The 22814-nt window shown below is 39.9% G+C and overlaps 1 protein-coding gene across 1 annotated transcript; it reads left to right on the top strand.

Moving 5' to 3' along the window:
* Positions 1-13084: 13084 nt before the first annotated feature.
* On the top strand, positions 13085-21464 carry LOC134491322 (small integral membrane protein 10-like protein 2A). The gene is made up of 2 exons (XM_063294997.1): positions 13085-13358; positions 18319-21464. Exons 1-2 carry the CDS (start codon positions 13152-13154, stop codon positions 18337-18339), a joined length of 228 nt encoding a protein of 75 aa, XP_063151067.1. The 5' UTR covers positions 13085-13151; the 3' UTR covers positions 18340-21464.
* The last annotated feature ends 1350 nt before the right edge of the window (positions 21465-22814 follow it).

Here is a 22814-nt window from a genome sequence, read left to right as displayed (position 1 = left end):
ATGAGATTAATAAGCAATGACCTTGTATATGTATGTAGATGTAATGCTGTATCTGAAAATATATAACCCACAGGCAAAAAATCTTTCTGATAGTTGTTCATAACTTCCTTATCAATAAATGGGGGGGAAGGGCCTTGCAGCAAAATAAACTATACTGACTCCTCCCATGAAAACAGGAATGACTGTTCCCTAAGCTAAGTTATTTTTGGATTTCTTTATGACTCAAGGGGCTTTCAGAGATTATGAACATCTGAACTACCCATTATGAGATTTAACAGTAATAATCTGTTTCTCTCTAATGTAGTAGAAAGGCCTGATACTTTGTAAAGGTTCTTGAGAAGAGAATTTCAAACTCAGTTTGATCAGTTGATGAAGAATTAGACTGGACAGTCCATAGCAGCCTCAGACACTGCAGCATTGTGAAATCTCTTTGGGAGGAAAACGTGAGACCAGAACATTGTTTGTTTATTTGTTTATTTATTTGATTTCTATAGCCGCCCATCTCAACAAGTGACTCTGGGCGGCTTACAACAATAAAACCATAAAACAATTAAAACAATTATAATTAAAACAGTTAAAATATAAAATAAATACAAAATAAATATATATGGCTGCCAAGTGAGCAATGCATAGATATTAATACAGCCAAGAGACGGGACCATCCACACACTCGAGGCCCCAGGCCCGGGCACAAAGCCTTATGAAAGGCCAACAGGGTCAGGGACATCCTAATTTCTGAAGGGAGGATGTTCCAGAGGGCAGGCGCTACGGAGGAGAAGGCACGCCTTCTAGTTCCCGCCAGCCGACACTCCCTAGCTGACGGGACCTGCAGCATACTCAACCTACTAGATCGAATTGGACGGGCAGAAACAACTAGGAGAAGGCGGCCCCTTAGGTAACCCGGCCCCAAGCCATGAAGGGCTTTAAAGGTGACAATGGTGTATAGTCAAACAATTAACCTCTGGAAAACATTAGTATCCTATATACCAAAGTACATGGTTGGGTACAGTTGTGGTGTAGTGGTTAAGGTGTTACTACAGAGAAGCAAGATCCAGTCCACCCTGGAGTGATGGAAACACACTGATTTGGCACTATAATATTATAATATTATATAATACTGACTATTGCCTAATCAAACCAACATCACAGGATTGTTGTGGGGAAAAAAAAGGTGGAGAACCATTCTGAGTACCTGGAAGATAAGACAGAAATTGAAGAGTGGTAAACATGCTTCCTAAAGTTAGAAAAGAGACCTAGCCGCCATGCTAAAATGCTAAGATCACCTTTATTATAAAACTAATAACAAAGCCTAAAATTCAAGGTAACACAAGGAACAAAAAATTAATAATACTGAGCAAGCGAATAAATTCAGAGATGGGCTAAAGGCTAAATAGATATTGTGGGAAGTCCTCCTGTTGTTTTTCTTAAATTGGGTCTTATTTTATTCACTATTTTGATTTCAGTGGGAAATGGTACAGCCATCCAGTCTCCTGTCTGGGTGCTGATGTCGGAGGTAGAGGGTTGTAGCGGTGACACTCTCCCACTGAAAAACCTTTGCCTGGGGATTGAAGAACAAAATAAAATATTAACCTTTACATTATTTTCTTAACATTAATAAGGGTTATTATTATTATTTGTAATAAACTGGTGGATCTTAAATTAGTTCAAGCAAAATTTCTTAGGGTTTTCACTGCCCTAGGGTCCCCTGATGCCACTCTCTTGGGGATGAGCAGGACTGTTTTGGCTCAGAAAGAAGCCCACTTGTGGATGAAGCCTGCTTGAAGAATGTATTTGTCAACAGGACGAATCTTTCCCACAATGGGGGACTTGCCTGAACTATCACAGAACGATCCATATGGCAATGAAGAAGTACATGCCGTAGAACACCAAGAACGTTATTGTTTCATGGGAAAATGGCAAGGTTCCTGAATCCTCCTTAGTGACAGATGTCAGGAAAGCAATGGAAGATTCTTCCATTTCTGAAACATAAAAGGGTGGGGGGAAGAAGTGAACATTTTACATTAGTCCAATGGAAATGATTCAAGAATACTTCTGGCTATACACTTCCACTGGAGGGCATGGCGGTTTGACCGTCCTCAAGCTAGAGGAGACGGCATCTCAGCTGATTAGTGCCTCGCGGACACCGCAGGACACTCTTCTTCCCCTGGACGAAGGAGAAAGCTCTAAATCGACCTATTTGATCTTTGGACGGCCATTCCTCCTGGGCTAATGGCATGAACAGAGGCTTTTGTGAACGGCTGGCAAGTAGAGCAGCTGGGAGGCCAGGAATACATCATTGTTCATGGCTGAGGTGCAGCCTGTTTATGTATTTGGGAAGCTGCTGACCCCGTTTCTATTTCACTTTTGGATTCTACCTATTCTTCAGTTTAAGAGAGCCTTTCTTTTACAACAGATAAGTATTTCTCTTCGTATTTTCTTTGGGTTTTTTAGGACTATATAGTTTGGGAAAGATTTAGTGACTTAAAGTAATTAAACTATTTTGAAACTTTGCGAAAAGCGGGATAATTAAAGTGACATAAGAAAGTTAACAACGGAGAAATGGGAAGATTTGTTTTTGAATTTTTAAAATTTTAATTTTTTACGAATCTGCACGGTTAAAATTGGATTTGGCTCTTCCATGGGAAAGTCTTTTATTTTGTTTAAACCAACTTACTAATTGAATGGGATCATATATCAAAAGAGCACAGTAATCCATTTAGTCTATTTTTGCGGAGACCTCTTTCTGCAAGTCCTGTAATTTCCGCTTTAAATGCACAGGAGCAGCCTTTCTCCACTTTTTGACCCTGGAGGAACCCTTGAAATCTTTTTCAGGCCTTAGGGAACCCCTGCACATTCAGGCTCAAATATAGGCCAGAATATACCAAGTTACTACATTTGTTTCATGTGCAGGCCTATACATATATGCTTTAACAGAATTCTTAAATTAAAAATTAAGAATGAAACTTACCTCTTTAATGTGAGGGTGCCTGAATTTGAAATAATTTTTTAAATAAATCGTAATCTCCCAGGGAACCCCTAGTGACCTCTCATGGAACCCTAGGGTTCCATGGAATCCTGGCTGAGAAACCTTGCACTAGAGGGAGTGAGCTCCCTGTTTATTTGTTTTTAATTCTGTACTTTTAAACTTTTGTTTTTTTTCTTTTTTCCTCTTCCAATATAACAAGAAGACAAAGAGTTTGACTGGATGCTAGAAGAGGCTCCTCAGAGCACGCACTAGAGAAGGAAGGAAAAGAGGAAAAGGCAATTTCTTTCACCTTACTTAAAGAAATGTTTGATGAATTAAGATCTAAACTGGTGCAATTATTGGAAGTTAAATTGAATGCCAAATTTATGACCTTTGAAAAGAAGATGGAAGAAAGATTGGATAAGATGAATAATTCTATAGAACAATTGTCTGGAGATCTGAAATAAATCTTTGGAGAAATAAAGCAAAGTAATGATAAAGTGGAAATTTTAGAGAATAAATCTGGAATTAGAGATTTAGAATCTGAAGGAGGAATGGACAATTTGACTTATAAAGGATAAATTGTATAAATTGTTGGAATTTAGGGAAAGTTTTGTTTTGGATTTAGAGCCATCCCAGAGGATACAGATTCAGATATTAGGAGAAAAGTTGTTCAAGCACTGTTATATTTTTTTAGATTGGGAAGAAGATGATAGTAACGAGATTGATAAACTGTGTTGAATTAATTCTCATTATGCTACAAGAGAACATGTTCCAAGAGATGTCTTAGTGCATTTTGTAAGAAAAAGGAGAAGAGATTAAGTTTTACAACAGCATTTTAAGTCAAGATTGAAAATGGATAATGCAGATATAATCATTTTAAAAGAAATTCCTATTAGAATTTTATGAAAATGAAAGGATTATTCTTCTCTGACTGAGGTATTAAAGCAAAAGAAGATCCCATTCCATTGGGAGAAGTTGGAAGGTGTTCAATTTTCAACAGAGAAGATTTCAGTTGAATACGGTTCAAAAGGCTAGAGAATTGTTGGAAAAATTTAAAAGTGATTTGGAAGAGACTCAGATGGCTATTTAGTTATTTATATTTCAAATTTTGTCACCACCCAACCCCCTCAGAAGAGGGACTCTGGGTAGTTTACAATAAAACTAAAATAAACACAGATTAAAACACAATAAAAACAGTACCTCATAAATATAAATATAAATAAATATAAATAATATAAAATCCAGGATGGCAACATTAAAAGTTCTTAATTTAAATTTATAAATACATGGGGGCCTCTTTAGGGCGCTAACCACCCCTAGGATTGTTTACGCCCCCTCCCACCCCAAGCGAGATGGCAGAGCCAGGTCTTTACCCCTTTCCAGAAGGCCAGGAGAGAGGGGGCCTGCCTCACCTCTGGGGGAAGAGCGTTCCACAGAGCGGGGGCCATGGCAGAGAAGGCCCTCTTCCTGGACACAGCCGATTGAGTCTCTCGTGGATGGGGTCTGTAACATGCCCTCTCTGACTGACCAGGTGGGACAGGTCGATATAATGGGGGTAAGATGATCCCTCAGGTAACCTGAATCCATGCCATGTAGGGCTTTAAATGTGATAACCAACATTGGACCCAGAAGCAAACTGGCACCCAATGCAGCTTGCACAGCAACGGTATTACCTGTGCCATCCTTGGGGCACCCAAGACTGCTTGCACGGCCGCAGTCTGAACCAGCTATAGCTTCTGGATACTCTTCAAGGGTAGCCTCATGTAGGGGAAATTACAAATAAGATGAAGAGATTACAACAGCAAATGGTTCTGGAAAAAGAGGATTTGCAATTAGGTGCTACTGGCATAGATTTTATTAAATTACTGGCCTAACCATGGACTATAAATGTTTAATGTGGAACATAAATGGGGCAAATGCCACCCCACAAAAAGGAAAAACCTACTTCATTATTTAAAAAAAACTAAAAAAGGATATAATTTGCTTACAAGAGACTTGTATTAGAAACAATGATATAGAGTGCAAAAACTGCAAAAATGTGGGAGAAGAATTTATTTCAGCAAGACCAAAGAAAATTAATGGAGTTCTCCTGTATGTTAACCCCCAACTAAAACCACAATTTATATTGACTGATAGTCATGGCAGATTTGTGGGGGTGGAAATTGAATTATGGGGACTTAAAACTTTTCTTTTGGGACTTTATGCTCCAAATGAAGATAAAGGGAATTTTTATAAGAAACTTATGAATCAACTGTCAGGTTTTTCATGTGAAAATTGCTGTTTGATGGGAGATTGGAACAGTGTGGTCTCTCCACAGACAGACAGAACATCAGAGAAGAAAATGAAAAATACTCAGGGTAAATTACCAAAGACTCTTTTTGATGGACAATTTAGCCTTTAGTTGATATATGGAGAAAGAAAAATGGCAATTCCAGAGAAAATACGTATTTTTCAGAAAGGCATAAATCATTCTCAAGAACATATATGATATGGATCTCAAAAAAATTGGCTACTAAGACCTCTAAACCTGAAATTTTACCAAAGACTTTCTGATCATAACCCAGTGAGTTTGATTTTCAAAAGGAAATCTACCACTTATACACGGAGACTAAATGAAACGTTATTACTCAAAGAGTGCATAGTGAAAGACTGTAAAAAGAAACTGACAGAATTCTTTGAAAATAATTTAAATAGGCATGGACTTAAGAACCGTTTGGGAAACAAGTAAAGCCTTTTTAGAGGGTATTTCATACAATATAATACTGAATTTGAGAAAAAAGCACAAGAGAAAATGCAGGCTAGCTTACAGGAGATAAAGAGAAAAGAGGAACAATTAAAGAAATCACTGGCAAAAACAAGTATTTTATATCAAATTAAATGTTTACAACAACAGCTATCAATGTTGACAGTAAGAGAAATGGAAACTAAAATGAACTATGTTAAGCAAAAGAATTTTGAATCTTCAAATAAACCAGGGAAATGGTTTGCTTGTAAACTAAGGAAGGAAAAGCAAAAGAAGATGATTTTGAAGCTTCAAGAGGGAGAGACGTTTTTAACAGGTAATGTGGCTATAGAAAATTTTTTCCATCAGTATTATTCCAATTTATATAAAAGATAGGATATCTCCTTGGAAAAAAAATAGATGACTCCCTAAGAGTGCAGAATTTACCATGGCTTCCAGACATACAAAGGCAGATGATGAATGGGCCTGTAAAAATAATGGAACTTTCGGAAGCCATAAAAAAAGGTTAAACCAGGAAAAGCCTCTGGACCAGATGGACTGCCAGGCTCTTATTATCAATGCTCTGAAGATGCGATGTTACAACCTCTTCAGAATACAGTGAATTTTATTCTGCAAGGGTGATGGGATGCCCGAGCCGTGGAAAGGCGCTATTGCATTAATAACTAAGGAGGGACAAGATTTAAATTTAACTAAACATTATCGACCGACTCTTGAATGACTCCGGGCGGCTTAGAAGTAAAAAACCAGCATGTGAAAGGAAATGGACCAGAAGAGCAAAACCCCACACAAATGAGGGCCACAGAAAGCAAAGCCCCCAAGGCCCAGGAGAGCGGCCTTTTCTATATTCACCTTCTGAGGCAAAAGTCGTCTGGAAACGCATTTCTGACGCCTGAAAACCCAAAAGACCGAGGCGTGGAATATTGTGGCTGCTGGCAAGGGAACAAAAGGGGAGCTCTGGCTGACGGCCAGACCGTCCTGATGGAGGGAGGACCTTTGGCAGGACGGGGCTTAATGGCGGATGGAGCCAGTGCGGACGGTGCGGGGTCGCCCCTCCTCAAGCAAACCGCAGGCCTGAGAAGCCTCAGGGAGCCTTGGAGGGAGAAGAGGCCTGGCCGGAGGCGGGTGGAGGCCCCTGGAGCCGGGCCATGGTGGGCTGCGAGAGGGAACCTCTGAGGGGAAAGGGTGGAAATACTGTGAGTTGCTTTGGGACAGGGAGGGAGAAAGGCGAAAATAGCAACAGCTGCCAACTGAGGGGGCGTAACAATGTGGCCAGGGAATGTGCATGCCACGGTTAGGCACGAGCAGGGAGAGGCCCGAGGAATTTGCGCCTGGGGGCTGAAGAGCGGACGGAGCCAGGGCGGAAGACGCCATTTGCTTTTCCCTTCCCTCCACCGTATTTCCTGCACCGCAACCTTTTTTTCTGTATCGTTGTAACACCTTCCCCCTAATCGTTGCTCGGGTGGAATTCTGTCTCTCAGGGACACTCACAAAGACACCCAAGCGTGGCTCTCCCACAGTTCTTGCTGATCAACCATGCATTGCAATGGACCTTTACACTAGGGATATTCCATGCAGATGAATCTTTTGAGGAAACGGAGGGGATAGAAAGAGAAACGTGATAGAGGAAGTGAGGAGAAATGAAGAAAAGTCAAAAAGCGAGATATGAGAGGGAAATGGAAGGCGGTGGAATGCATGAGAATAAAGACAAATACAGAAGAAAAAATACCAAATCTTTATGGGCACAATGTTAGCTTTAACCAAGAATTAAAGAAGTTAACCATCCTCAGCTCTGCACAAGTCTACTTCAGCATGTAGTGCCACTTTCAGAACACAGCGTGCTGCCTCGACCGGCTTCCTCAACAGTTAGCTTAAAGAAAGCCAAACAGTGACATTATTGCATGGGCATAATTGAACTGTATAGAGGAGATGCTTCTGTGCGTTGGCCCCAAAAGTTTACTCGTAGCAAGAATGTACTTGGTTCCTCCAGTATAAGAAAGAACAGGCCTAGTAGCCAATGTGTTCCTTTGAGCGTTTTAGGAAGCATAAGTTAATAGAAACATTATACTACCCTTTTAGTGATCAACTCTGTAAGCACAATATATCTGTAGAAATATTGTAAGTATCAGGTACATCTGAAGTAATGAAATTTTATACATAAGTTTAAAATGATGTTGTTATAATACATGGCTTATTAAATGGCAATTTTCCCAAATAATTTAAAAGAAGGAGAATCTTACATTCTCTGAGAATATAGTAATGGGAATAAGATACAATCTTGTTTTCTTGAATAATCTTTCCTTTGGTGAAAGGTGTCTTATATTTAGGGTTGTCTTCCTTTTGGATGAATGTAACACTTTATTTCCTAATGCAGAAAGCTAGTGTCTAAGCCAGATGACTAGACTGTAAATAGTGAAAATCAAAGGGGCTATGAATTGATCCTTTCCTATATCCCGAAGTTTTCAAATCCCTTCCAATCAACCCTTTGTGCATCAGCTAAGATGGTGAGAACTTCCTGGATATCTGTCATGGGTGATTTTTGCATTGTGGAGGATTTAGGGTTATGTTTTAGAGAGCACTTTCCCCTCTGGTGTTTGTTACAGCAAGGGATTGGTTCTTGTGCAAAGTCTGTTTTCCAAACAACCTTATACATACATAATTAAGGCCCTTCCAAGGACCCTGAGCAACTCCAAGAAAGCCTTGAATTTACTTGGATGCTCATCAATTATGTAGTCAATTAGGGTGACTATATAATTTATTGTCCAAAATTTTGAAGAGTGAAAGCGAGCACTAAAAATGATTAAAATTATATCATTTTTAAAATATGTATTCATTGACTGAAGAATGGTTTTATTATAATGGTAGACCTATAAAATAGTTTTCTTCAAAAACTTTTCAGAAATAAAATTCTGTATAAAAAGTAAAAATAACACGTATCTGTGTACATTAAAGCAAACTTTTTAATATTGATTACCTGAACATTAAAAAATAACATAAGCAGAATAATAATTCACTAACACTTTTGTGAAATGTGGTCTTTAAACAAATGTAAGTGTGGCTTGTCATAATTGATATCAAGTCATGTGCCAGCCTTCCTTTAGAAGCGATAATCAGAGAGAGGCACTCCTGTGACTCTTATTTAGAAGACTACTCTGAGTTCCTTTTTGTGCTTCAGATTTTAGAACTGGTATTTGGCCCTCGCTATCCCAGCATGACTGTACAAGGACCTCCCATGGATATCCCTGTGGAAGGTACAGTTCAGCTCAAAGGGTGATATTGGTATCAGGCTAAGGATCATGCACATTCCTCCACTTCCTCCCAGTGAGGCCATTTCTCAGACACAAAATGGAAGTTTCTTGACAGTGTTGGGTAATGTCTAAGTATACCACCTATCAGAGGAACTGCACATTTGAGCTCTAGAACATAAATTTCCATTTGTCTAAGCTAAGCAAACACACCTGCAGCTAGATTATCATTGTTGTTTTTCACTGATTAAGTACCATCAAGTCAGTGCCAACTCTTAGCAACTACATAGATAGATTTTCTTCATAAGGATCAATCCCTAACTCGGTCCTTCAGGTCTTCCGACGGTGTACCCATCGCCACTGTAACTGAGAGAGCCCCTTATAAGTGGCTTATTAATGAGTAGTACTTCAAGCAATTATAAAGGCCAGCAGAGAGCAGCTAAGCACATATACAGGAGAGTGAGGTCTTGTCCCAAGCGTGGTGCAGGCGTGACAGATTTAGTCCAGAGTCATACAGGAGACAATTATAGCCAATTGGAGAACTGTTTCCATGGAGGCCAGTCTGTTACAGCTGTTCTTAAATAGGCCACCTTCAGGCACAGCTCACATAAAAACATTGGCATCTTTGCTTCTCAAGCCTACCTTATCACATCACTTATCACCGAAGCTACTGACATGTCTTTAGAGTGACCACCCTACCAGGATCTGGGCCCTGGTCACCTGACTGGGCCCTCACCTGCTCCTGCCAATCAGTTGTTGAAGAGCCTGAGGAACACCACCATTTATCATGGATTAACCACCATTCTGGTGGGCCTGTTTCCTATGACAATCTATTTCTCAAGTGTGATGAACAGGGACTACTCCCAAAGTGCAGTAACTCGGGCTCTGGGAGCTGCTCCCCTGTAAAAGTGGGAACTGACCATTGCAAAAACTGTTAGTATAGAGGCCCTCCCTTGGGTGGCTGAGGATCCAAAGTTGCAGATGTACAAGAGCCATGAGCTTATCCAGCTATTTCAATAGAAATAGTTGCTGTGCAGTTTTGAGCAAAGATGAAGTTGTGTACATAATATACTGCAGTTGGTACAGAGAAGTGTGGAAAGAAGGGGTAGGAGATTCTGTGTTAGTGAAGAATCAGAGAAAAAAGAGAAGAGAGGTTGAAGTGGGTGAAAGTTCACACAGTTTGCAAGCTAAACCAGCAAGCAGAAGCTCTCATAGTCCTGCATAATTAATTTATGATGTTTGCCAAGTAACACATCAGTTTGTCAAAAGTAATTTAAGAAAAGTTGGAGGAACCACTGTGTGATCAGCATAAAACAAAATGTATAACTGACTGAATGCTCATACTTAAATATATAGTATTTTCTTACAGTCCAGATGTAATTTAGATATAGTCTTTGAGCATGTGAGAAGAGATTTTGGAAAACCTTTTTAGGTAGCAAAAGTGAAGAATTATGCAATCCCAGATTTATGAGTTGCAAAATTAGAAGCAAGGTCACATACTTTTGAAGCAAATTGGACTAGTCCATACAGAATTACTAATGGCATTTCTCCCATAGTGCATTTGGTTGATTTCAGAGAAAGCACTGCTGGATGTACCATAGTCAGAGTTAGATCCTTACAGCTGCAGTCACATATGCTTTGTTAAATACATGCATTATCTGTTAGTGTCACTTAGAGATATATACAGCATTCTGTGTCTGTTAAAGAAGTATTTTATTGCATTAAAGCCAACTGTGAGGGAAGATCCTCTGTTGATATATAGATATAAATATGACTCTATTTTCACATGGTGATGTGCATAAAATCCTCCTGAAGGACCAGCTTCTGAAGAACTATTCTGCTTTGCATTAAATAGCTTAGATTCTGAAGCCATCTTCTCAAGACAATAGATTCAGCATTGTATGTGCCTACAATTATCTGGAGCTGAGAATTTTGCCCTTCTCTCTCTAATCTTAATATGCCCACTGAAGGGTCTGATGAGAAATGGGAACTCATATTGTAAGAAATGAACACATATTCCTGTATACATCTGGGGCATGAGAAGCTACATGTGAAGTTTGTTGTTTGAATGTATTCTTAAATACCTACTGCTAATAGAGGAATTGAACTGATTATTCAACTAAATTTGAATGTCTTTGGGTAACTTCATTGTTAAATGTAGATGTCTTTGACTTTAGAATGAGGGGAGTTTTTTGCTATTCCACCTTATACTTAGAAAAGTTTCTTGTCTATCAAATGGGAATTTGGGAAAATCTTATTTTTCTTATTTACTTCCTATTGTAATGCATCCTATGCATTGTCCTCTGGGCTAAATTATTTTATTATTGTTATTGATGTGCCGTCAGGTAAAACACCAGCTTTGGCAATTCTCTTTACACAATGTATTATAGGTAAAGGTAAAGGTTTCCCTCGACGTAAAGTCCAGTCGTGTCCGACTCTAGGGGGCGGTGCTCATCTCCGTTTCTAAGCCTTGGAGCCCGCGTAGTCATAGACACTTCCGGGTCATGTGGCCAGCATGACAACTCGGAACGCCGTTACCTTCCCGCCAAAGCGGTACCTATTGATCTACTCACATTTGCATGCTTTCGAACTGCTAGGTGAGCAGGAGCTGGGACGAGCAACGGGAGCTCACCCCGCCGCGCGGTTTCGAACCGCCGACCTTCCGATCGGCAAGCTCAGCAGCGCAGGAATGTCAGTGTGTGTGAGTGACATGAATACAGAAAACATATTGAAGGGGGGGGGGAATGATAGAAAGTTGTGCCATGGGTAGAGGATAAAGCTAGTTGAATATGTTAAAATCCAGCTAGCAATTAGACATGGGTACATAAAGTCAGATGTGCTGGGCAGTTAATTGTTAAGCAGTTTTTCATCTGGATGAGATTCCAACCAGCAGATGTCTTATCACCTTCACTTCACTTGAAAATCAGAAGCCAGACATCTTTTATCCTCCAAACATTTGGGAGATCAAATTAATGTTTCCCTCTGGAGAAGAAAAAAGGGTTTTTACTGTATAAGAGGGGTGGAACAAAAAGGACTTCAAATATCTACTTTGTCAATGGGGTGCCTTGGATCTGCCCCTCACTCTATATTTTCTCTGGCCAATTTCTCTGACATGTGTGTGCACTCACACACACACGTGTGTGTGTGTGTGTGTGTGTATCTCTCTCTTTCTCAAACCATTGCATTTTAATAAAGAAAAAGCCGATTTGACTTAAATTCCTGCCTGAAGTTTCTGACTCCTCAGCGGGGATATCAGCCTTAGGTGCCTACGAAATTGTGACACCGTCTCTGCTCTTCATCAGGGATCTTCAGCAGGTGGTCGCAGCTCCGTGCACCCCCCAAGAGGGTCGCAAACACTTTCCTTTCTGGGACCAGCCAACTCCCGCCCCATCTCTGCATAATGTGTCACCTCCTCTCTCGTTTGCACGGGAGACCAATCGCTCAGCTGTCACCCCTGCAACACAGGCAACACCAGCCCTAGTCAGACATCCCAGGAAGGAAAAGCTTCAAATATCCATATTACCGCCGCGTTCATTCCCCAACTCACACTACCCCAGCATGCTGGCTGGGGTATTCTGGGAGTTGAAGTCCACACATTTTAAAGGCTCCCAGATTGAGAAATGCTGGTTTATAGCACTGCCCTGCTGAAAAATGGTCACTTTGCTCCCTCCCAACCTGACAGAAAAAGGGTCATAGGTCTCCCCTACACCAAAGACCAGAGGATAGCAGACTCAGCCATCTACAACCCCTTGCCCTTGTTTGCAACCACAGTGTTTTACACCGGAAATAAAGGTAAAAGGGGAACAAATCCTGGCATGATTCCCAAAAGCAGCATAAAGTTTTGTAATTTGTGATGTTCTAATGATAAACTATCAATGTTGTCTTAAGCCCGCCCGAAGATTTAAAGGCAAAACGTCCAATTCCACCAAAGCAGAATATCGCTTATTGGAAAGTTGGAGGAAGCAGCGTGGAAAACGCTCCAATAAGTAGGGGGGGGAAGGGAGCTATCCTTATAGAAAGACTGGATTGGTCGAGGTGGAACTATGCGTCATGACGTAAGACGCTGCGTCATTGTCAGCGTCAGGCTAGCGGCTGGATTAGCTCTTCAGCTGCGCTCCTTCGCCCCATGGACATCCGGGTCTCTGCGGGTGCGGGCGGAGCCTATGAGGCCTGGCTCGGCAGGTGAGTGCGGGCGTCGATGGCGGCGACGACGACGACGACGACTGTGCTGCTGTCCGCCTTGGCTGCCCGGCTTTCCCAGTCGGCCACCGCCCGCTCATACGGGATCTTCTGCAAAGGGCTGACGCGGACCCTCCTCATTTTCTTCGACTTGGCTTGGAAGCTCCGCATCAATTTCCCTTACCTGTACCTCGTGGCTTCGATGATGTTCAACGTCAGGCTACAGGTGAGGGATTTTGGGGGGAGGAGAATCAGCATGGGATGGGAGAGGCTCCTCACATGGGTCAGTCTCTGCCAGTTTTATTTATTTTAATTTTAAATTCTACTCCCTGTACGAACATGTCTTATGAGCAAACTGAAATCCCTGGGCTCGTATCCCAAGCAAAGCTAACTTTAGGGATAGCTGGCAGTGACATCCTGTAATGATATAATGGCTTAGTGAAGTAACCCTGCTTTCTGGGTTTGTACTGACCACAGACCATATTAACAATACACACTTAGCTTGGTTACTGAGTTACCCTACTTTCTGGATTCCTCCAATGTACTGATTCATTAACTAACTGAAAGGAGTGAGTTTGCGCACATGCAAGGCCACCCAAAACAAACCAAGGTTAAATCTAATCAAATGTATGTGTGATGTGAATGTAGCTGCTGGGGATTTAACTGACCTGGGCTAAATGAGAACATAGTAAATCAAGTTGACTGTAATACTTATCTATGCCTACTTCAGTGGTTTGCTGAATTAACCCTATATTGCAGATTTGCATAAAACACCAAATCATCAGGTAGTCCCTGGGAGTGAGTTCCCACAACATCCTGAGCTAGAGCTGGATTATTTATTTTTTACTTACTAACATATATATTCTGCCCAGCCCTAGAGATTCAGAATGACTAACAACCAAATAATAACCCTTAAAACCATAATCATCATACAGAAGAATAACACTAATAATATAAAAGCAAAAGATGACAAAAGCATATGCTACAACCCTCTCTTAATTTCCAAATGGGGAAGCTTGGGATTCAAATCCATTCTCAGCCACAGATGCTCTTTGGATAGCTGTGGGCCCAATATTATCTCTCAGTTGAGCCTACCTCATAAGGTCATTGTTGTGAGGGGAAAATAATTGGAGAAGGAAGCATTGCATTGGTTACACTGAGGACAGGAGAAACATGAATTTTAACCAAAAAAATCTGGCTGAGCTGATGAATGCAAATAAACATATATGCACTCATTTACACACACATGTAAGCACTCAGAACCCATGATTAAGTTTTACACATTTCTTGGTTTAGCCCGGAGGCTAAGAGCAGATCCCAGGTCAAAATTGGGGTTCAGATTAAGCTTTGTCAGAAAGTGATGAGAGTTCCTCCCTCATTAATAGTTGCACAGAGAATGTTGCCAGAATCAGTGCTCTTTCCTTACAAAAGTATTGTGGGAAATGCAGTTGTAGAGCATAAGGTAAAGGTAAAGGTTTCCCTTGACGTAAAGTCCAGTCATGTCCGACTCTAGGGGGCGGTGCTCATCTCCGTTTCTAAGCCGTTAGAGCCGGCGTTGTCCGTAGACCCGTCCGTGGTCATGTGGCCGGCATGACGACACGGAACGCCGTTACCTTCCCGCCGAAGCGGTACCTATTGATCTACTCACATTTGCATGTTTTCGAACTGCTAGGTGAGCAAGAGCTGGGACTAGCAACGGGAGCTCACCCCGTCGCGCGGATTCGAACCGCCGACCTTCCGATCGGCAAGCTCAGCAGCGCAGCGGTTTAACCCGCAGCGCCACCGCGTCCCCCTTGTAGAGCATAGGCCTTCCCTAATAAAGGTGTTCATTTTAAGAAGGCAGTTCAACAACTACTGTATCTGTGCTGTTTAAAGAGTGGTATTTTTGTACCCTGAGTTGCATGCCCTGGATGTTGTCTTATTTATACTCTGGATTTCTGTGATGATTCTGTCATGCGCTAAGCCATAGTTTGTTTTTCTGTGGTTTATTGAATAAACCAGAGTTTGCTGGAATCATGGTTTATAGACTACACAACACTTGGTTGACACAACATGCTAATCCAATCCATCCCATATTCTGGGTTAATTTAATCTGTGAAACAATGTATATGTTGTATTGTGTACATTTTATAGCTTTTGATGTCATGTGCTAGAATCTCTGACTTTTTTTAAAGCATTATATTTTGAGATAGTAATTTGTATGCTACTTCATGGGTGACTGGGAAAAATGTATCTTTAAGGTTAAGATTCTTCACATGTCAGAATGTATCATAGTTTGCTGAGCTGCATACATAAACAATGTCTCTGGCTTCATTTGACAAACATTGGGTCAGAGTACACAGTGTGCTTCCTTTCTTAGGCCTTTGGGGTTGTGTTCACCCAGTACACTAAGCCACAAACTAGCCAATCCTGGTTTGGCTAATTAGTTTATGGGTCACTGTGTTGTGTGGTTCTAGAAAATTGGATTGAGTTAGTGGGTAAGAATAGTGCAATTTGTTTCCTATTCTCAATATTAAAGTGAGATAAGCAGATGGGACTCAGACTCTCTTCTCTGATTTGAGCTGTTGCTTATCCAAAATTAATGTTGATGAATTAATAGTGAACTCTCCTCTCTCCTTTCCAATACGTATTTTTTTCTGAACTCTTAACCATTGTTTGTGCAAAACATTTTGGTTGAAGTTTCCATGTTATGCTGCTCTGTTCCCAGATAGGTGATCCTTGTATGATCTCTTAGAACAAGATTTAAATGTTGTGAATGCTAAGTGCCTCAGATTTAATCCTATTAAAGGATTGGTTAACCAGCCAGTCAGCAGACAGTGTTACACTAGCTTGGATAAGCAAGCTGTGGTCTTCAGATGTTATGCAATTACACACATGCTTTGACATCCTTCTAGAAATACTGGGAGTTGTAATTCATCAACATCTGGATTTCTGTAGGTTACCTCACAGTAGATGGACAAATATCATCTGGTAAAAAGCAGTTCCCTATGTCATCATTGCTGCACTGTTTTCTTAACTGTTGTCTCCATGTTCATTAACAATTGAAGGTAGCAGGCCATATTCTATTTGGGGATATGAAAGTTGTTACACTGTGCGCACAGAACTCATCCAATTTCTTAAAATTGATTTCTCTCTTGTTCCGAGTACAGTACATTTCTCTTGAATCTGTTCTTCCTGTGAAGAAAATTGTAATCGTCCTGGTCCAGAAGAAAGTCCCTTAAATCTGGATATGCTTTAATGTTTCATTTAATCTTTTTAAGAAAAGATGTTCCAGAATAACTCTGACATAAGACACCACAGATCACTTTGGAGTCTTATTCGTCTAAACAAGCAATTGTTGGATAATATTCTGTTATTCAGTTTTCTGGATAACGACAAATGATATGCAACATGCAACTAAAGTGCAAAAGTTTTAAATTGCAGCAGTCTAATTGTAGCATGAAACATAAGATAAAGTATACTAGAAGAGAACAAATTAAGTTTTTGAAGTGCAACTATCTTTTTTTATGAGAAGTTGGATAGTGCATGCTTATTATTGTGTATAATACTCTGCTCTGTAAAATAAGGTTCACACCTCAAACTAAATATTTATTGGCTACTGCTACTACTTACAGGTAGTCCTCATTTAATGTACACTCGTTCAGTGACCATTCAAATTTATGACGACACTGAACTAGGAATACTTATGATGGGTCCTTGTAGATGCAACTAGCAGTGTCCTTGCGGTCACATGATTGAGATTCAGACACTTGACAGCTGGCTTACGATTATGACATTACAGCATCTTTCTATCACATGATTGCCATTTGCAACCTTCACTGCCGGCTTCCAACAAGCAAAGTCAGTGGGGAAGCTGGAAGAAGGTTGCAAATGGCGTGAACATGGGACACTGCAACTGTACAGATGTGCCTAGCAACAGCAACTGGGACTTCTGGAATTGCCATCATAAGTTGGTACGGTCACGTGATGTTGCGTCTTACAACAGTATTGCTGAACAATGGAGTTCCCAGTCCCAATTACTGTTGGTAAGTGAGGACTACTTGTATATATTGCTCCATTTCTATAGATAAGGGTTTCTCAACTAGGGTTCCACAAGAGGTCACTAGGGGTTCCCTGAGAGATCACAATTTATTTTAAAAAATATTTCAAATTTGGGCAAATTCACATTAAAGAGGTAAGTTTCATTGTTTTTAGTTTAAGAACACTGTTAGTGCATATACACAGGCCTACCCATAAAACGAATAGAATAAACCACCTAGAGTCCCCCCTTTTCAGGGGGAGATGGGCAGTGATAGAAATTTGAATAAATAAATAAAATAATTTTGTAACTTCTGGTCTATATTTGAGCCTGAATGTGCAGGGGTTCCCCAAGGCCTGAAAAATATTTCAAGGGTTCCTCCAGGATCAAAAGGTTGAGAAGGGCTGCTGTAGATTCTGATTTGTTTTAACCACATTGAATAAATTACATACCAGAGTAAGTGAAAATTGAACAGATTTCAGAATAGCTTAGATCAATGTAAGTGTCTTGTTTTATTGAGCTGTAAAGATTAAAAGGGGCTGTGATGGTGTTCTAATGTAGTTGATGGGTTTTTATTTGCTTAAAGCAGTTCTATGACTTGATGGTTTGGGTTTAATTTAAATCTGCATAATCTATGCATTAACAAATAAATTATAACCAAAATGTATACTTTACTTTCTCCTCTAAAATGGGAATGCCTTTAATAATGAATAGTATCAAAATAACGCACAGGTTGGAAAACATCAACAAGCATAAAAAAGTCAAACATTAAAAAAGTGATTTAAACCATATTTTGCTAAAACAGGCTAGGATTATAAAAAACATGATTTGGCTTGTTGAAATGAATAAAGATGAAATCATACTTTATGGCCTTGGCTTCTTTTACCAAATGTTAGTTTAATCTAACCACAGTTAACTAATAGCGAAAGCTATTTGTCTCCTCAGGTAGACAGCATGAGTTCCTAGGGGTGATTCCTGCTTGTTTTTGTGGTTGTAAATTATGCTTTAAGGTCATATCCCACATCAAGGTTTCTGTAATCTGAACACTTCCTTAAAATGGTTAACTGGCCAGTTCAGTTTAAGATAGAGAAAATTATCAAAAATGGATTAATTTTATAGTTTTATTTATAACACATGCTTATTTGCCTGTGTTTTTGCTTTCTTGCAGGTTCACATTGAGATTCATTAAATCATGCCTTACGTTGCAACCAGAAAACATTCCACCATATACTCTGGATTACTACGATGCAGAGCTTTGAGGACAGGCAAGTGATGCCTTTCTCTTTTATCAGTATGGCCCAGGAAGAAGGTTTGGGACATCTTCACCTACAGCGGAAGAATATCCTAAATCAGCAGAAGGAGATCCTTCACATTCTAAGGATCTTTTCCTTAGTGAAGAGCTCTCACTTGGCTAATCATCATTGGCAAAAGGAATCTTTCTCTCTCCAGATCAGGTGCTCCCCTGTGTTTCAAACTATCCCACTGCCTCATGTTGGTGAAAAAGTCTTGCCACATCTGAGTAAAGTGGCAAGTAGAGACGTATCATCTAAGGAATCACTTGGTCTCCAGTTTTTACTGGAGAAAGATCTCCTGGAGAAGATCTTGAGTCCCTTCAGTAGTACTGCAGTAACTGGTCGGTTAGAGAGAGCTCATGTCTTCATTAGTGAGCTAGGCAGGTGGAGAACACTTTACACACTTTGCACACTTCTGGCTGTCTGAGCTCCAGCATAACCAGAAGCAGCAACTGTTGGAACTGGAATTAGGGGTTGATGATGAAGTGTTTGTTGTGTTACTTGAGGGGTTGATCTGCAAGGATTTTCAGCCTTTGGATCTGAAATCCAACCTGGCTGCTACATTGGGTGAACATCCAGTGGGGCTTCTCAGTGACCAGCAGCTGTCTGTTTTTCTGGATTACTTCAACCTCATGTCTTCACCCAGTACCCCTGGATAATCAGAAATGCTTTCCAATAGAAAGTATCCAAGCAGGAATCCTCAGATAGCCCAGTAGTTGCTAGTTATATGAGCATTTGCCCTGACAAATCTCTGCCTTGCAATAGTACAGGTAAAAACAGAGTTTGGAAATGTTAGTGCTTGATAATTTGAATCTTCCTTACAAGTTATTTTTAACATTTACCAGATGCCAAGTACTGGCATGATTTTATAATACTCTGGACAACAAAAATTTAGCATTAGGGAGCTAGACTGACCCATGGGCCATGGAATTGACTCAATACAGCATTCAGGAATCCATTTTGCTATCACTTCTATGTTAATACCAGCATATTATCAATAGGGTTGCATTTGAACATTATATGCCTGTGGATTGTTGCCATATGGTGTGGGAGCAAACATTTTTCAGCCTACATCAGTTTATTGCATTTCTACCATGCATATGGAGTGGGGAAAATTTTTCATTGTCAACTTACATTTTCTGAAGCATTTCTGAGCCCACCAAAAACATAATATATGAGGCAAGCTGAAGGTTTTAAGAGGAAATAAAGAAATGGAAATCCTACTGAATTATAGCTTAAACTTAGTCCGGCAATCCTCATTCTGTCAGGTGCAATGACATGCTGGTTTGGGCAGATAGGAGTCCAGTCAAACAAACGTGGTCCAAGTTGAGGAATGATGGTTTAGATGCTGACAGCTTTTTCAGCTGACCTTTAGGCAATGCAAAATAGTTTTTCTGTTTTTTAAAAAACACCCTCAAGATACTTTTGTAATGTTCTGTAGGTCTAATCAAGTAGCCTTCTGTAAAATAATAGTTGGCTATAGCTGCTGCTTTATAATCTCTTTGCCATCTGTATCTAGGTATATAATAACGATAGGCTAAAGTGTCTTTTTTAGGTACTATTATAGGATTTAATAAAGAATTGTTACAGATAAGCAAATACTTTAGAGTAGAAAGCCAGAGTCCTGGTTTCCATCATATGAAAGAGTAAATTGTTCAGTCTATTCAAAGTAATTATTCTTATATACCTCCTAGTGACCAGAGGCATAGTTTCTCCTGTAGAAAGCTGAATTATAGTCTAAAATATATTTACATTGGAAGTAGCAGCCTTGCCCATCCTCAGTAGCATTACTGCTTAAAAAGAGCTGTGTATGTATTTCCAGCTACCCAAACTTCAGAATTTAGAGGTGCAGCCTGCGGTACCTTTGCTTCTTAAAACATTGTGGGTATACCTCAGTGTTTGCAGAAGAGTAGCTGTGTTGCTGTCTTGTAGCAACAGCAGCAGAGCCTTGTGACCCCTTCAAGATTCACAACTTTATTATCATGCAGGCGTTCTTGAATCAGTATGTGCAGCTGATGAAGTGGCCTATCAGCATGAGAATTAGCTTATAAGGTAGCACAGAATTCTTTACTGCAAAGGTAAAGTTAGCTCTTCTTCCTCAGTTGCTGTGAATATCCATTTAAGTGGCATTACAATGTAATGCATTAGTAATGAGGTCAGGATTCCAGTGAACAGTGTTGTTCCTTGTAGCCAAGGGTGATTCTTGAACAATACAATTCTTGAACATAGCAAGTGTTTCTTTTTTCTAAAATGATTTCCACAAGCTTACAAGGCAGGCCTAATGTCCTCCTGATATTTTTCCACCTTTGAACAATATATATGCATAACTTTCCAGTGTCTTTTAAAAAGGATTTTGGCAAGAGACTTGTACAGCTTTGTTTTAATCAAGTTCTGTACTAGCCTTGTGTTAAATACCTGAAAAGGAATTGAAACATTCCTGCAGAACAGAAGGAAATAAGGACTTTGCAGACCATACTTGGATGCTGCACAACTTTGTTTAGCTTGACAGAATTAAGATTTGCATTCAGCCTGGTTCTCTGCTAATTATTTCATACTTTCCATCAGCAAAATTAGCATGTTAACAATAAGCCAGAATCCAGAGAATCTTGTCTGATAACTTAATTAAATCATGCTTAAATAAATGTCTGCAAGATTGTGGCATTCTGATTTAAATGTGACTATTGTTTGTTTAAATATTCCCCAAAGTCTGAAAAAGGCTTATATTTCATGTACCTACATTTCAAGGATGAAGTTGAAATCACCTGAAGATCCCTATCCATCATTTTGGACTTCGGATTAGATTGCATCTTCCTCTTAGTAAAGTCTGCACTTTATACTAGAGATGGACTTTTTAAATGTTTTTTGCACTATAGAATTATTTCACCAACAAGCTTATAAAGACATTTTAGAAATGCTTTGTTTGGAGATGGCGTAGGAAGGAATGTGTACAATCAAGAGAGCCTTGTTTCTGCAAAAGTGTAGAGTGGATTAACACTTGAACTATAAATGGCTTTTTGCTGCATCGTTGTCCAAATACTGTGGTGCATCTTGGTACAAAACTGACAAATGTATTGGGCTCCTGTAAATCACCACTTTGCCCTTAAAACCAGGATGATGTGAACAGCTTAGGAAGTATTCTGCCTAGGTCTTGACTTACATAGCAAGCAAAATATCATTGACAGGGGACCAAGTTGGATTACTGTCCAAATGCGGGTGTATATATTTTGTTTGTGACATCTGTTTCTTTTAAGAAGAGTTGATATGCCAAAGGTATTGACATATTAATGTCAAAGTATATAATCGGTTACAATGTCCCCTGGTTTTGAAAGTTCTAAAAGGCATTGATCAGTACTCAGCTGTCTTCTGAACAGCCCACTGAGTTCCCATTCAGCTACTAGAGAATAATACAGTGAAGCGGTTAAAGAAATGCAAAAATGCTCACATTTACCGAGATTCTTTGGCACTACTTTTTTAAAAACTTAAATATCATATTTAAACTAGGATTGATGCAAATGCTGCACTGCCTTACAAATGATTAAATTCTTTATTGTGGCCAAAGGCCAGCACCATTGCTTTATGAAGTCAGGCATAATCCACAGAGGTGCATTCTTTTCAACAACATCTATACAAGAAAAGCAGTCTTGGTTGATTGTGGCTGATGTTTTTGTACTGCCTTTATATAGCCTTACGTTAAGTATGCACCTGTATTCAACTTCATATGTAGTGCCAAACTTTGCACACTTAGGATGCTTTAATTTATCAGTCTCACTTGTAAGGTTTCTTTCATGCATACTCAGATTTGGGAAGTCTGCTTCCTCCCCCCGCCCCCCAACATGATCAAGACGACAATACTGGGGAGGATTGCATAGGACAGTGAAACTTCCAAGTCTAAAATAATTCATTGTATGTGAGTATGAAATCTTTATTAACCCCTCCTGCTTGTTTAAAAAAAGAACAAAAGTTGCATTGTCAAAATATCCTGTGATGAAACCCAGCAGGTGTAATTTTTCCCACTCTCTTTGGAGTGGGTAACTCCCAGCTAACATCCCATCTGCATTCTTCATTTGCATTGGTGGAGTTTCTACAGGAACCTTATTAAAACTGCTTGAAGTTCTTTGGCAGCTGTACCTTGATAGGCTGCATGTATAGGTCTTAGGCTGAATTAGCTGGAACACTAAAAAGGTTTCTAACTAATCAAAGCTGGGGACAGTTCCCACACACAGAAAATAGGTGTTCAGTTTCAGTTCTTGAGTTCCTCGATGCCAGTATGTAGATACAGACAGTTTGGGAGGTATTGCAAGAAGCAGGTGCAGTTTTTTTGCATACGTCCCATCCAGTTGCCCTAGTTCATGTCAGTTTGGGTGAGTTTATG

This window comes from Candoia aspera, chromosome 2 (assembly GCF_035149785.1).
Source record: "Candoia aspera isolate rCanAsp1 chromosome 2, rCanAsp1.hap2, whole genome shotgun sequence".
NCBI lineage: Eukaryota > Metazoa > Chordata > Lepidosauria > Squamata > Boidae > Candoia > Candoia aspera.
Note: the sequence above shows the minus strand (reverse complement) of the source record. Positions and strands in the feature narration are given on the sequence as shown.